Source organism: Poecile atricapillus, chromosome 2 (assembly GCF_030490865.1).
Source record: "Poecile atricapillus isolate bPoeAtr1 chromosome 2, bPoeAtr1.hap1, whole genome shotgun sequence".
NCBI classification, from domain to species: Eukaryota; Metazoa; Chordata; class Aves; order Passeriformes; family Paridae; genus Poecile; species Poecile atricapillus.
The window spans coordinates 107,026,719-107,042,971 of NC_081250.1; the positions used below are offsets into that span (position 1 = coordinate 107,026,719).

At 43.2% G+C, this 16,253-nt stretch overlaps 1 protein-coding gene across 2 annotated transcripts in view; it reads left to right on the top strand.

Annotated features, from left to right (window-relative positions):
- CABLES1 (Cdk5 and Abl enzyme substrate 1) overlaps window positions 1-16,253 on the top strand; it is a 69,586-nt gene that overhangs the window by 31,823 nt on the left and 21,510 nt on the right. Inside the window, exons 2-4 of one of the 2 annotated variants that reach the window (XM_058832584.1) lie at window positions 2,237-2,308; window positions 4,593-4,685; window positions 11,409-11,486. In XM_058832584.1, the coding sequence (XP_058688567.1) occupies window positions 2,237-2,308; window positions 4,593-4,685; window positions 11,409-11,486 (243 nt within the window). The remainder of the gene's footprint in view (window positions 1-2,236; window positions 2,309-4,592; window positions 4,686-11,408; window positions 11,487-16,253) is intronic. The other variant, XM_058832585.1, reaches the window with a different exon arrangement.

The window sequence follows — 16,253 nt, forward strand, 5'->3', positions numbered from 1 at the left end:
CAGTTGTGTGTGTTCCTGCCACCCAGCGCATCTGCCTCAATGACAGATGCAAATGTACGATCTTCAAACCCATGTCTGACAAACTATCATCAATGAAGTTGAGGATGGTGCATAACTTTGGGCAAGGAGACTCTTGGAAAAAGGCTTCAGTGGCAGCTGGAATATGCACCTGGTGCTGTACCAAGCACCTGGCATCTACAGCATGACTAATTTGATAAATTTAATATGAAGAAGGTGGCGAGGTTGTACCGTTGTTTATCTCTCTTTGACTAACAACATGCCAAGTATGATTTGGTGTTGTAACACCGCAAGATGGGAGCATGCCATTATTTGTGTTATTAAGCTAATGATGTATAAAGAGGTATTAAAAAGCCAACAGCTATCATCTGCCACCTCATCTACCAGTGGTGCTGGTAGTTGAAACTTCCAGCTTTTGCTTATGGATCAGTGAAACCAAAAAAGGAGGAGGAGCTCCTCCTGATCTGAATTTCTCCCAATAAGAGCATTTCTGTGTCCTCTCTGGCTATGGATGGAGCTGTGGGAGCACCCATGGGTGCAGGAGACAGGTGTTTGGTCTCTTCTTGTCTATGCCAGCACACCCTGGAATGCAGACTTCTTTTTTTTTAGCATTTTGAAGGTGTATCCTATCTTGCACCAGATCTTCTAAAATCCTAGTTTAGACAAAGCCTGAGGAGATTTAGGTTTGCATATTTTTCCTAAGAGGATTATACTTCACACTTAATTGATCTAAACATTGTTTGAGGGGTTTTCTATGATTTTCTAAGGACAGAAAAACTGTGTGCACATTCAAATTGTCCTGACGTGGGTTGTCTGTGGGAAAGTGATAGAAATTGGGTGTTTGAATTAACAACCAATGGAATGACTGGACCTCAGGGTTATTTTGAACTGAAAAACATTTTGGTAAGCAGATTTGCAGCACGACTGCAGGAACATTTGTAGCAGCACAACTGAAGGGGCAAGGGAATTGCAGGAAGGATTAGAAATTGCTTACACTGGCATCAGAGAAAAACAATTTATTGTGAAAATACAGCCCAGAAATGAATTAATGAGCACCTTTCCAAGCATATAGGAGTGCTCATGACATTCTTGAAACTCTTTGCTTGCAGGTGAAGCGAGTAAGGCAACTCAGTGGGAATTGGGCAAGAAACAGTGATAGTCTTTGAGGACTTCTGTTGTTCCTACTCGTGAAGTCACTGGTGAGGTGCTCTGTGTCTCAGCCATGGCCCTGGGATCAATGGGTGCTGGCACAGCTCCTGCCAGCCAGGTGCTGGGGCACAGTGCCACGGCTCTGCTGGCTGCTGCAGCTGTTTTGACGCCCATCAACGATGGAGTAGTTTCAATGATTGCCAGCTTAATTTCTCTTTATGTGCCTGCGTGTGGGCCGTGTCTTACACATTCATTCTTGGTATTTACAGTGTTTTTTTGGAGGGTTGGGTGCAGTCCTTGTTTTGTGCTGCTGTCTGGGTGTTTGGAGGTTGTGCAGCAGTAATGGCTGCTAAAAGAAAGCCTGTACTGGGGCATCCCTGTCTGCTAGAACAGACAGAAAACCTGTAATGCTAAGATTTCCATAATTATTTCTTTGAAGGTAGAGGAAGGACGTGACTCAGACATAGGGAAATGGTTTAAAACAGAGCTTAGCTCACCTGTGCAGCTCATGGGGATGGTCAGAGCTTATGTTTAAACTGCTGCTTTATGAACAGTGTTGCTGGCACCATCATCTTTCATGTCACTTCAGACACTCCTGACAGGGGCGATGAGATGGACATCATGGAGAAACAAGTGGCACTTGCTTAGTAGAAAGTGGAAGGGGCAAAGAGAAGTGTCCCCTGTGGCAGTGTGAAGGACAGGCAGTCTCTGTGAATCTATGTCTGCATTATTTTGTCAAAGCTCTGTACTTGTAGCACTGCCAACTGTACTGCAGCACATGTGGGACTGTGTTAGATGGGTGTTAAACCCTTGAAGGAAGGGGAGCACAAACTGAGGAGGAGCTGTTGCAAAGCTGCAACTTCTGCTTTGCTGTAGCAGCTTGTATGGAGTGAGTTGGCTTCTGGGTGGAATCAAATAGATTAAGATAAGCAGAATGGAACAAAATTTATTAATAACAAAAGGTATGGCTTGGCTAGTGAGGGGTGTGATCTTAACTGAATAACAGCTCTGAGAACTTTCTTGTGCCCTCTAATCAGCAGTGATGTTTTGTGTTCTGCTTTCTCCGCAGACGTCGGCTGATCTCCCAGCGATCTTCTCTGGAGACTCTGGAGGACATTGAGGAAAACGCCCCACTGCGGAGGTCATTTTATTTACTCTCTCTCTCTGGCTTCTTGTCTGTAAAGCACATTCATGGGCAGGCTTGCTCTCTCTCCCTCCTCATGTTGAAAAGTAGCTGGGTCTTCACATTAAGATATTCATCATAGTGAGTGAAAGTGTCAAAACTCCACACGCCCTGCGTGGTGGTGGCTGATAGGAATTGCACATTCCCTGGCTTTAGGTCATTAAACAAAAAGGCAGTATTTAAATGAAATGCCAGGAATTAAAATGCCAGATTTGATTAATAGAAAAGTTTAGTTGGCACCAATACGAATAACTAGCCCTTGGTCAGTAGTACCTTAACATCTGTGGTACATTTAAAAAGTATGTAGAGATGGTTTACAACAGTAAGTTTATGAAGCCTAGTATTTTTAATGAAGTTTTACTATTTATTCTCTCAGCACAAGCAAGCTTATTTTGGTTACCAGCATTACTGTCTGCGTGTTGGCTGGTAGGTTTGTGACTGCTACCCCACTAATAAATCTGCTCCCATCCTTGTTAATAGTGGCAGCTTCAGTGCAGTTTGATTTGTGCATCTGGGAGACCACAGCTTCCTTGTCTGGGGACCACAGTAATTAGTTGCTAGGCAATCCTCTGGGGTGATGGAAAATGGAGCAACTGCTTAACAGTTCAGAAACTGGCTGGTCAGTAGTCTGACCAGTGCATGGAGTGCTTCCAGGTCAGCTGTTCGGCAAGACGGCAGCCTAAGTTTGACAGCCTCTTTATCTTAGGACCTGTAATTCAGCTGGTTTATACTGCTGTTTAGTCTTGTTTATCCGCATGCAAATTGGCTGTCTCTCCCTACCTCGAAGCAAAGAGTAGCAGAGGCTGTACCAATTGGCTTATTACCAAAGCTTGATTATTTTTACAAAGCTTACTGTTGCATGCTTACCAGCATGTTATGAATAGTTCCCATAAGTGATTCAAATGTGTATAATTGGTAAAAGATATAAACAAAGTATGGTTCGCCAGGCAGCATTTTTACTTGCTAATTTGCAGAATTGGTGGTAGAATGTCTCTCTTGGTGCCATTTTCCTGTGGAGAAGCTAACAAGGCTAACTGCAATCAGAGGGTGAGGGAATCTTAAGGCCTTTACTAGCAGGAGGAAAGCAGAAGTGGCAGTGATGGGGTGCTCCTCTTGGGGTGTGCCTGTGCAGCATGATGGCGTTTGGGTACAGTGGTAGGGACTGGCATGGTGGCCTGTGATTTCAGTCCAGCATAATGACCTCTTAGGTTTGAGAAGCTGCTGAACTCTGCCTGTGCTAGGGAGAAGATGGAAAAGATAGGTTAGGGAAGCTTAACACCAAGGGACTGTGCTGGTCCCATGCACCGTAGAGGATGCTGGTCCTGTGGGTGCCAGGAGGATGCAGCAGCTGCACTCCAGCCCTGGCTGTGCTGTGAGCACAGGACTCATCTCCAGTGTCTGGGAGCTCTGCCTCGCCTTGCAACAAACAGCCCTGAGATGAAACAGAGCGCGCTTTCACATGCGCCATGGTTTCAGCTGATTAGAAAGAGCAAGGATGGAAGGCAAGGGGGAGGGAGGATATTGCTGTTTGTCTCATCTCTCCTCCCTCTGGCAATTTCTTTCTGTAACTGCAATTTATAAAGCGTATTCAGATGTAAAATAGATTTAAGGCTTAATGTTTTGAAGAACGATTATTTTTTTTTTCCTGGGGTAGTTTATTTTATTTTCAGTTGTTTCATATACTGTCAGGAACATGAAAAGTGATATTTAGAGTTAAAATCAAATAGGAATTATCTTTGCAAATAGGAGATTTTAAATCTTTCTAAAATTAAAACAAGAAAGAACTTCCCTCAATGGCTCCTTTATCAATAGTTGAGGAGCGTACAAAAGCGTGGGTGTTGGTGTGAGTGGGGAAAATTGCGTATTTACTAGGTTTTGGTTTGGTTTAATTTTTTTTTCTTCTGAAAGCTTGGGCTAAGCTGTCATGGCAGATTACAGGAAGTTTTACTTTGCAGAGTTTTTTTATGAGTTTGGTTTTTGGTGGTTTTTTTTGCGTGAAGGGAGGGGGATGGTGCCTTTTCTTATTATTATTTTAAATATTATTTTTTGTTTGAGCTGTCGCGTTTCCAGACTTATTGTCTTTATTGTTCTTGCTGATTCCTAGCACAGGGTGACTTGAATCATTTGTCTCGTCTTTCCTTCCTGCTTTTGTGTAGACTTCTTGGCGGTACAGCAGGGAATTGAGAACTTTTTTTTTTTTTTTCCTTCTCCTCCCCTCCCTTGCAACTGATTTATTTTTCAGATGTCGGACACTCTCAGGATCACCCAGACCAAAGAACTTTAAGAAGGTTCATTTTATCAAGAACATGCGGCAACACGACACCAGAAACGGCAGGTACTGTGCATGCAAAGGCTGCTTCTGCAGAGGCAACGCATGGGATGTGAGGGAAGGGGCAGGATCAGCATCCCCCTGCAAGAGCACAGCCACTGCCACTCATCACATATCTCCTAATGGTCTTTCAAATGATCTCTGAGGGTGCCGGCTGCAGTGCACGCTTCATCCTTCAGGGAAGCATGTGTCAATGGAAGTGTTAGCCCTTGGATTTTAAGACCTTTGTCTCCTTAATATAAATAACCTGCATAAAAGGAAAATCTGTGATGCTGTTGGAGTAAACTAGGCATAATCTGGTTGCATTTCTTCAAGGGTGTTGCCGTGTTTTAAGTGTGAGAGTAGCACACAGCTGAACCTGCCTGGACCAAGTTTAGCAATGGTTCAAGGATACTGCCAATATCTATTAGTGGATACAGCGTGCTGGTAAATGCACAGCCAAGGATGGTCGTGGCAAGGTGAGGCATGGGATCCTAGTTTCCATGGCAGATGCAGGCAGAGAGGCTTCCAGGGGATGTGTGAGAGGTGCACCTGTGTCTGCAGCATGCCCTGAACTGGGATGTGGACTGCCAGGTTACAGCCATTGGCACTGGTGGGACCTGTACAGCAGCCACTGAGACCTGGCTTACTGCAAAGGCATGGTATTCCCATCAGCTGAAGGTGTATCCATCAGCAAAATGGGTTCTCTGTTGCGCTACCATTCAGCACAGAAGTGAAACTGGCTCCTCCTGCTTATTAAGGACATACCTGTCCTCTCTGATTTCTTCAAAAACCATTTCTCCATGTGCCTCATGATTTTTTTATTCTTATTCTTCCAAATCTGAGTAGGTTTGAACTAGGCTGCCTGAATAGGTTGCATGTAGACTAAACTATCCCAATGAGAGTTGACCCTTGCACATGCCTGTTCTCATAAAACTGCCATGGCTGAGAACCATGTATGCTCTGATGGACCAATTTGTGCCCATAGCCTTTGATTTCCATCAGACGTGGAACCACATCAGTAGAAATTCTAACATTGCACTGAAACACAGGTTTTATGAATTGAATTATGATAGGTGTTACTTGTCTCAAGAAAAATTTTCTTCACTGTTATTCTCACACATACAATGCAGTGAAAGGTAGTAATTAACATAAATGTTGCACAAGGTGGCCCTGAGAGATTTTAGAAACAGCTTTTAGACCCAGCTTTTGTATCAAACAGTCACATGCAGAACTATTGACTTGACTGTTGTCTGACTAGCCACCGGTTATTGTCTTTATAACAAATACATTTGGAATCAAACTCTGAAAAGCAGCCCTTTAATTTTAGTTCATTTTGTGTATAACTAGATGTATGCTCTGGGAATTTCTTACAGCCAAATAGACTTACAAGGTATTATGCAAATTCCACAGAGAACAATTTCTGAGATGTGTATATAAAAATCTAGGCATAAACTTGATAGAAATAATACCTGCAAAAGAATGAATAAATATTTGATTTGTAAACTCCTTTCTCCATGTTTTGCAAAGAAATATTTGTAGCATATATGCAACATTTTATCTTAATTCAAAGATCAGTCATTATGTCTGACAATATAACTGAATATTTTTCTTGCTAAGAAATCAGTGTGAAAGCTTCTGTTATTCAGCTGGCTTATCTTTATCAGCAGACACAGTTTTCCAGAAAATTTCCACAATCATAATAAAGATCTCTTTATCTGGAATACAAATACAATGAGAGACATAGTTTTGGCAATAGTTTTCATCCTATGGTCGTAGAGCCACAACGATACTAGCTAAAAATAAAATGCAGAGTTAATACTTTGTGTCACCCCTATGTCTAGCAGTAAGTAATTTGAGTGCAGACTCTGTTTTTCCCAGGGGTCTGGATGTAGTCACTGGAGTTAATAGGCATTTGGGATGAAAAGGACCTCTAGAAATGCATGTGGATCTGCTTTGTTTATTCATCCTAAAATCAACAATGATTCTGAGTACGTTAAGATCCCCAAAGCTGTCCTCCCCAGTTGCCTGTGACACAGAGGAGCACAGCTGTTGTAATGGATAGAAAACCTTCCTAGAGCTCCTTTCCATGTCTGAGACTTTGCCCCAATTGGCTCATGCATGGTTATGCAGGTGTTGAGCTGGGCTGGAGTTGGGCTCTGAGCTTCCTCCAAAATCCCTGACCCTTTCTGTCACAGCATGCCAGTCTTTCACTTAAGAGAAGGAACCCAGCTTTGAAAGCATCTACACTGAATATATTTTTGGGTGGTGAATTTGATGACTGGGCTTTAAAATAGCCAGCAGTTTCAGAAGTTGTTTCACTGGCTTGTGGCTGTGTCTCAGCAAAGGAAACTGCAGCGTGAGTGATAGCTCAGGGCTTCTCTCACAAGTAGCTGCCCTTCTTTGTGTCTCTCAACCTGTAAGGTGATGTGTCCTTGTACTGTGGCACTGAGAGCTCTTCCCCTCTCAGCCTCAGGGATGACATGTGTTGTGAAATGATGCTCTGTGTCCAGCCTTTGGCAGTCCTGCGGCAAGGCAGGAACTGTTGTGGTTAAAATAAGAGTTCAGCTATTTAGCATGGCGAAAAAGCTCGTACAGAAAAAATACACAGACTGGAGCTTAATCAGCAAGTCCTTGTAAAGCTTCCTGTTGATAGTTCTGATCACTGGTTAAACCAGTTTCTTTGGATTTCTAGGTCGTAGCTTATTAAAGGAGTTAGAGAATTAGGGTTCCTAGACTGTGGTAGCAAAGCAGTCTTGTAAAACAGCACAAAATAAATTTTACCATTTAAAGACAGATCAACCATGTCATGTCATACAAACTAGCACAGGTAGCCACCAGCATACGGTTTTACCTGCTTTATTCAGCAGGTTTGTTGGTGATATCCTCCATAAACACTGAAGCAGAGGATTAGTAAAAATGAGCCACTGAAACAGCAACCTGAGCCAGCTGAACAAACAGCTACTGGTGAGAATGGGTCAAGAACAAGTCTAGAGATATTGTATATAGCAGGTGTAAAAAGCAGTAAAACAACGTTCCCCTCCCACCCCCATGCCATTGCTTTCTCAGGTGTTTTTGTTAGCAAACATATCTAAGGGAATGCCATCATGAAATGTCTCTTTTGCTGCTCTCTTAATTGCACAGACATGCAGACTAAGAGGTTTGGCAGCACTTTCAGGGTTCATAATAACTCTCAGCCACCTTCTAATCGCTCTTGAGCTTCTGAGACTCCAAAATGAAGGCTGCTACCCTGACAGCACCCGTGGTTTGTGTGTTCACCTTTGTGTGCAGGGCAACAGAGCCCTGGCAGTCAAAAGTCATCATTCATGAACGAGAAAAGAGGCTGTGGTATTCCACTTGTGGATGGTATATATAATGTATATCACATTGCCTGATGGCAGCCGTTTGGTCCGACACAATCAAACCTAGACAGATGCTTGGAAAAGCAGACATTATTTTTCAAGTCTAACAAATTACTGATTCTGTTGAGAGCTTCCTGCTCATTAAGGTCTTTTGCAGTATACACTTCATGAAGAAATTGAAGGATTAGCTTTTATAGCCTTTGAACGTTGTCAAAATTCTCTTGCAAAATAACAGTTGCTCTGAACCATAGTAATTAGTACAACTTTTTGGTGAAATGTGAGAATTAAAGAATGAAAACCTTTTTGTGAAGTGGTTTTAATCATGTCTAGGTGGCACAGTTGGAACCAAGGCATGTAAACAGTCTCACACAGCTTCTGAGATAGCTCCTTCAGAGGTGTGCAGATGCCCTTTGTTAAAGAGTTGAAGTCCAGGAAAATACTTCTCTCCCATAAGCAATAATTTGATTTTCTTGAACAGCAATGGACTTCCACTACAACTTCTTCTCCAAAGCATAGTTTGTGGCAAGTTTCTGGACTTTCTGCCCCAGCAAACCATTTCAGGCTTTCAGAAATTTTTTTGCTTCCATGCGTGTCATCATACCTGTACATAAAATGCCATTTTATCCCTCTGTGATGAGTATCTGACCACTGCTTTCCCTGCTTCCTTTCCAGTCCAGCTCCTAAAGCTGTTTTGCATCACTCTCCCTCGGCAGCTTTGCAGATGAGGTTTTGTGGTGTCCTGGCAGTGGAGGCTGTGGGCTTCTCTCATGCTCTGCCTGGGAGATCTTTGTGTAAAGAGGGTCTGCTGGTTTATGGAAAGAGACGCAGTACTTGGGTCCCAAGGGAAAGAAATCTGAAAAAAATAGAGGCTGGGCTGGTGCTTTTTATTTCCTTTCTTGTCTGATTCCTCCTGATACACACAGTTCTGTGGTGACTTCCTACTGTTGTCTTTGCTTGTGGACATGGAAGCACCAGTTTGTTTTTCTTTTAAGTATTAAGAGTTGAGAGGTATTTTTAGGGAGGTGTAGGGCGTTGGTGGAAGAGCTGTATTTCCAGAAGCAGCCAGAGGGAGGGGGATAATATGCTTAGTGGGTACTGTGGTTTTCCGAATTCAAAGATGCTTTCTGATGTCAGCCTCAAAACCTGTGCCAAGTTTCATACATCAGCAAACAAGGCTTCCAGTGAACAAGCAAGCTGTTGTGAGTAGCAACCATTCAGCAGTAAGCAGTGGCAAGCACAAAATTAATCATATGCCAGGGTTTTTTTGCTTGTGGATTGCTGTTCTCAAATGGGAAGAATTATTCCTCCCTGCTCTGTAGCTCACTGCTGCACCATGAGACAATCTTGTAGGATCTGAGACATTTCCTTTAGGTAAGGAATGTTACAGCATTCAGACAACAATGAAATTGTACTTCATCTGCTGCAAGAGAACTTCCTAAAGCTGTATGTGTGTTTACTATTAGAAACCCTTCTTCATTAAAGGGTAAATCCCTCTTTGCTTTCAAACGGGCTTTTAAGGAAGGAAATAGGATTGCTATAACGGAGTAATCCAGGAGAAGAAAAATCGATCATTCTGCATTTTTCCAAGGATTATGTGCAGCAGCTCTCTTGGGGAGCTAAACCTCTTCCAAGAACGATGACTAAGCTGGTCCCTTAAGGAAACAGTGTTCTAATAACAGCATAACTGCGATGAGATTCATAGGTGTTTGTGCTGGTTTTCAAAGAACAAAAGAGTTTGCTAGGGTTTGTTGTCCAGCTTTGACCAGTGCAGGACAAAGGATGAAAAATTCAGGTTAAATCCTCACACACAGATCTGTAGGACATAATGTCAGAAAAATCAGTGTTGGAGAGCAGAGCAAGGAAGTACAGTAGACCTGACAGCCAACGTAGTGGTAGGTCCTAGCATTTTCACCACAAGTGGAGATTTTTAGAAAGGTTAAATATCAGTAAATTCTAACACTGATCAGGTCAGAAAACATCACAAATTGCTGTCACTGTGTCTTTGAGGAGTTCAGCATGGTGCAGCCTGTCAGCCAACTTCAGAGGGAAGAAAAGTCAGTTCTACAATGGTACAATTCTCGGTGTTGTGAAGGCAATAAAGGAAAAGGGTATATTTGTAAGCAGTTACTTATTGGCATTTTATATCTTACTTCTTGACCAAGCTTCTCATGGCTTCTTGCAAGTCTGCATCTCCCAAATCTTTATTAATGTAGCTGCTGGCATTCCACTCTGTTTTATGGGAAGCGGGTCTTGACTTCAAGGTGGTTTTGATGTTGCTTGATATGTCATAGTCTGATGGCTGAAGGCAACAGTGTGGCTGTGTAACAGACAGAGGTGGCTCCAAGTTATTTGATTTAAAGGAAATGAGCTCTATCTGAGCTGAAACCAGGACAGTATCACACAGTGACTTTGCAGATGTTGCAGAGATTTGGAGACTGGTTAGAAATACAAGGCATTTGCTCTGAGAGCGTCCTGGATTCTGAGATAAGCTCTCTGCAGGCAGATGATGTATGATTTCATGCAGCCAAATCTTGGCTAACTGCCTATGAGGAGCAAAGGCAAGCCATGCTTAGAGGAGAAGGGATTCAGCCCTGACAGTGACTGAGATAGATGTGGCAGGGAGCTGTGGATCGGTTACGACTGAGTGTCAATGGAATATCATAACCAAGAGGGCTAGTGTGATTATTGAGCCCAGAGGCTGGCAGAGTGTCATGGTTGGACACTGATCCTAAAGGTAAGACTGGAAGATGTGCAGCTTCTGAAGTCAGGGATAATGCCTGGAGACCAAGAAAGGTGATGGGGCAAAACTGGAGAAGACTCAAGGAAGAAGCTTGCAAGCAGTGAAAGGATCTGAAAACTTAGGCAAACCTAGCCTGATGGATGGATGAAGTCTGTTTCAGGAACAAGAAGCTGATAACCGAGGGATTCCTTGGATTTAGCAGAGGAAGGTCACAACCAGCAGCCAGAGTGTGTATCAGTGGTAATTGCTGGTGTGTATAACCAGGGTTGCTGCTGGGTTTGTCTGTTGAGTTTCAGCCATTGTAGTGAGTTGACAGAATGGTCCTGTGCCTCTGTGGGTGGACTTCTTTCACTAGGAGAGCATCTGTCCTGGATTCCAAGTCACATATTCAAGATAGTCTTCCTAGAAAGCCTGTAGAGGGGGCTCTGCTACTCATTCACTGCTCATTTGCTGCAGCACAGGCTTCAGCACTTCTGTAAAAACTCCATAGCACAATATCTGTGAGATGTAAAAGAGGATGGAGAAATCGTCGATTATGCAAGTTTTATGATTGCAAATTCCTCAATGGTAACATCTATTGCTTTGCTTATTGTGGTGGGATTTTTAAATTTTAGTCTTTGATTTCTTTTATTTTCTTTTATATTTTAGAATAGTCCTTATCAGCAGCAGAAGATCCTTCTGTAGCATATTTTCAGTGCTGCCATATCGAGACTGTACCCAAGTCGGGTATGTATATTTATACGTGTACTGCATAGTCTTTCTGGGCCTGCATGTAGACCTGATAACAGACAACAGCATGATGGAGGATAATGCTTTTACATGTCTGCTCTGAGAAGAGATAAATGCTCTTAGGTGTATTTGCTTTGTGGACCATTACCAGGTTAAAACTACAGCTCTCAGTCCCCGCTTTATTTATATGTGTTGTGGTATCTTTTATTATTAAGCTGGAGAAAACTACCCCCATGAAATCAATGTTCTTGAAAAAATACACTTTTTTATTGTTTCTTCTGGCTTCACTCATCTTTGACAAAACAATTACTCTAGACAACACCACTTTGATTGTATAAGCCATCTTGTCTTTTTCTCTTCCATGCACTCATGAAATATCATGATGTATCTAGATTTCTAGAATTATAAAGAAATACTTGGATTTTAACAGATTACTTTTTTATTTAAGACTTTTAGTCACTGGTCAGATCATTCAGTCAGTGAAAACATTATTCTGGCCATGATATTATACAGGTTCACAGCTGTCCATGCAGCTGCCTCACATCCCCTGACATGCTGAATCACTGTAACTCTGATAGAAAAGTTCCTTTAGAACAAAATAGTTCTCCAAAGACTGAGAAAACATTTAGCTCTTCCACTGAAACCACAGAAGTGGAAGAAACTGGATTTGGCTGGAAGATGTGGCCTGGCAGGCTCTGATGGGCCTTTAGAGGTGCAGTGCAAGGCTGGGATCAGCAGTGCTGGTGGGCAGCAGCTCTGTGACCCTGGGACAAGGGGAGAAAAGCTTATGGCCACTTGTCAGAGACCTGAGAAGTCCTTGTGGTTGACTCAGGGACTGCAGAGCACAAAATGCATGGGAAATAGTGATTTAATACACTGAGGGGGGTTTGAAAGATCCCCAAATCATCTACAGTCAAATCTATCCAATGTATAAAAGACAAATTTGGCTCGTACTTCCCAGCCATCAGTTTAATTCTGGAGAATGATTTGTCACAATCTCCTTGTGCACCAGTAATTCAAAACAAAGGGAGATTATTTTTAATGTGCAAAGGAAAGGAAGCACCTTTGTCAGAGGGTTGACTCTGTCTGCTCTGTCTTACAGTAAATTTTTTCCTTTAATTAAGCTGTGATGACACATCAGGCAAATTCTTGACAGACTGGCACATTTTTTCTTTGTTCTTGAGAACACTGTCATTCTTTTATGGTCATCATCCTGTGGAAAATGGCTCTTTATTGAAAATTGAACATATTTTGAAATTCTGATGACTGGTTATACCTTCTAAATTACATCAGTAATGAGCCCAGCTGCAAAACTAAATATTATTTCAGCATGTCATGTCTTGTACTGTGCTTGCACAGCAAGAAGGGCATGGGATGAGAAGGTAGCAAGTGCCAGTACAAAACAATCCAACCCTGTTCCCTTGGCTAAAAAGCCAAGATTTTAAAAAATGCCCTCTGTCTTTCTTCCAGAGCATCAGAGGAAGAGAGAAACAATTCAGTGGCACCTCCTTCCAGGAACAGCTGGTGCAAAGAACAGATGAGGCAGTATAGCATAAACTATAGCCACTCTGTTCAGGCTGCTCAGTGCTTGCTTACTTTCACATTTTGGATGTGAAATAGGAGGGGGGAGAGACACTGGATATTCTCTTATGAAGTACTGTAATGACAGCATCCTTTAGCTTTGCTTTCTCTGAATCCCTGGATATCTGTCCCCAGGTAAGATGTCCCAACTGGTTTGTGTTCTGCAAATATCACTGAATAGTAAATGGAAAGAAACAGGTCATTGCTGGGAGCCATGAACACATCTGAAATTTGAACTGGAGAAAGCCCTGACAGGAGTGGGAGAGTAGGATGGATGAGCAGGCAGGAGGAACTGTTCTGTGTGAGAGGAGCAAGCACATAGTGCAGCTGCTGCTGCTTCTCCACCTCTGCTTCAGCTCACAGGTACTGTGGCCAGTGAGGAAACCTCCAGGCACAGCTGTTTTGTGGAGGCTGCCAGCCAGTGTTGTACTTGAGGCAGTGCAGAAGAGCTGTACTCTACCAAGGATGGTAGATACAGTGTGCAGGAACAGGTCCATTATAAAAACATGGCAAAAGGCACTTTCTGAAGTCACTCTATGTACCTGTACCTCTCCTGTGTGGGTGGGGCAGCATCACCCCTCACCAGTGAGGTGTGAGAAGTGTACTCTAGACTGTGGCCCTCACTTGCCTGCCCTCCATGCAGAGATCAAACTACAACAGCAAGAACCCTCCCCAAAAACCTCCAAACCGTGTTTTAAGTGGTTGTGCCAATACAAATGGAGGTCTGGGGAGAGAGCCGTAGGTCTACATGAGGGGATGAAGTTTGAGGTGCCCCTGGAATAAGTTTCCTAAATGCTTACTTTTCTTCCTCTATCTAGACCAGCAGAGCAAGTGAGAGCAGATCTAGCCAGGTGAAAACAGTGTGAGGAATGCTTCACTGCAAGTCAGGAGCTGAAGGAGGTGCTGAGCATCTTGCCTGCTGGCATTCCTTGCCCCACAGTATCTCTTGATGTTACAGCCCAAAGTCATCAGACCCTAGGCAGGGTTTAGTGGTAGCTAAGGGGAGGGATGCAGTGATGTGAAAACACTTGTAGCAGCCTTACTGCCTCTGTTCTTAATTTAACAGACACAGAGGAAGATATTGTCCGAATGTTTGGCTTTATGACAAAGTCATTGTGTGATGCACAGGTTAGAGGCAAGTGCTAGCAGGTTTGGGTTATGCAGTTGCCTCTCATTTTTCAATGCATTGGAAACCTTAATGGATAGAGGGTTCCTCTTTCTTCTCTAATATCTACTTTGTGAACAGTGTTAAAATTGCCTCAATATCCACTTCATACCTTCCTTGCCACAGATAAGCATTAATCCCCATCTAGTTCTGTAGATGGGCAGAAAATTGCAGGTGTTGGCCTCCCATTTTTATCAGAGGTGCACCTTATGCATCCCCTGAGCTGCTGTGGCACACACCTCTTCTGTCAGAGGCTGGTTGTCACTGTGGAAGCTCACAACAAACAGAGTTGAGCCTCGATACTGTTCCACTTCCAGGGCAGGGGAAGATGCCTCAGGTCAGCAGCAGGTAGCTGTCCTACCTCACACACCCTCAGCACAGGCAAGTACACCCACATGCTGACCTGCTCTGGGCCCTCAGAGGGGATTTGTGTCATGGCAAACCAAAGAGTGAAGCCATTTGCAGATGGATTAAATAAGACTTGAAGGAATTATTCATTTGGAGATGGGCTCCAGATGGTTTGAGGTGAATTGGATTTCAGCCCTTTGAGACCGGAGACAGGGATCAGACACAGCAGATATTATCCTTTTAGCCATTAGGCAGGTCATGCTCCGGACACTCGAGTCCCTAAAGAGGAGCTGTTACAGCCAGACTCTCTGGGAACGTTCCTGAACGTTTCTGACCACCCCACTCCCCAGTTTGGTGTGTGCAAGGGCGCTCTGTGGACCCACCATGTGGCCCAAGCCAGGATGGAGAAGAACCAGGTTCAACTCTGGCTATCCTGGAAAAAGCAGATATCCTGGCCAGGGGAGAAGGGAGCCTATTCTCCATTGCTTGCCTGTTCATGAAGCTTCTCCAGGCATTGCTTCTCCCTCAGCTTCCAAGGAGATGGTACAACTCTGGTGGTGCTCACAGATGTTGTTGAAGTTGCTTCATGTGGCCAGCAGGACATGGTAGCCTGCAAAAATGGCTGCATACGCTTGCAGCCAAGTGAGAGCAATCCAGTCCTCATTAGCGTAGCCTAAGCAATTTCAAAAAATGACAATGGCAGTGTTTGTCTGTCACTGTTAGAAGTGTTATAAAGGAGGAAGAAGGTACCGTGTTGTTTTTCACCCCAAGAATAAAAGGTTTTGCAGTTAGTTGGGTTTACTGTTCTGATGTGGTGGTTTGTTTTTTATCTTTGGCACACAGCATTATGCTTCATGATTTAAAAACATGTTTTGGAGAAGGTGCTTTTTAAGCTTGATTTTATCAATGGCAAAAGCATCCACAGATTGAAATCATACCTATTCTGATGATATTTTTTTGTGATGTTGTAAGAACTCTTTTAAGAGCTTCCTAGTTCTGTGAAGTCCTGTCCAGAAGATGAATCTGGAGGACCTGGGGGAGGAGAGCAGCTGTCAGAAAGACACAAATGCAGCACTGCAGCCTGGTTAGTCTTACATGGAGCACTCAGACCTGGGCTTGCAGTGACTGATTGACAGCAGGGCTGGAGGTGATGAGCTACAGGACAGAAAACTCAGAGCATCAGATAATGCACATCCTTATACAGATGGCAAATTCACCTTATCTTTTATTCTTTGTGGCATTGAATTCATTAAGTGGTTACCTGCAGCAGGAATAGCTGCTGAATATTGCTGTCTTGACAAAAATACAGGTATTCATCTGGCGAAACTTGCCTCCAACTAAAGGAAATAATGCAGTATGAGTAATCAAATGGATTGAAGCCCAGGAAACAGACCGTTCTTCTGAAGTAAAGCAGCAAGTCACTAGATAAAAAGAATTTGTGTCCTTCTCAGAAATGATACTAACCAGCTTCATCCAGTTTCTAAAGATAAGTCACTGCTGAATTTAACTTTGAATTTAACTAAATGCTGCCCAGAGCAATAATATTGATGCCAAGTGATGCCAAGAGCAAGAGGTTTTCAATGCCATCACCCCGAATAATTTCTAACCAAAATGATTAATTAGTCCACAGACTTGGCATTCCCAACAGCCTTCTTTACCTAAACTCTGCA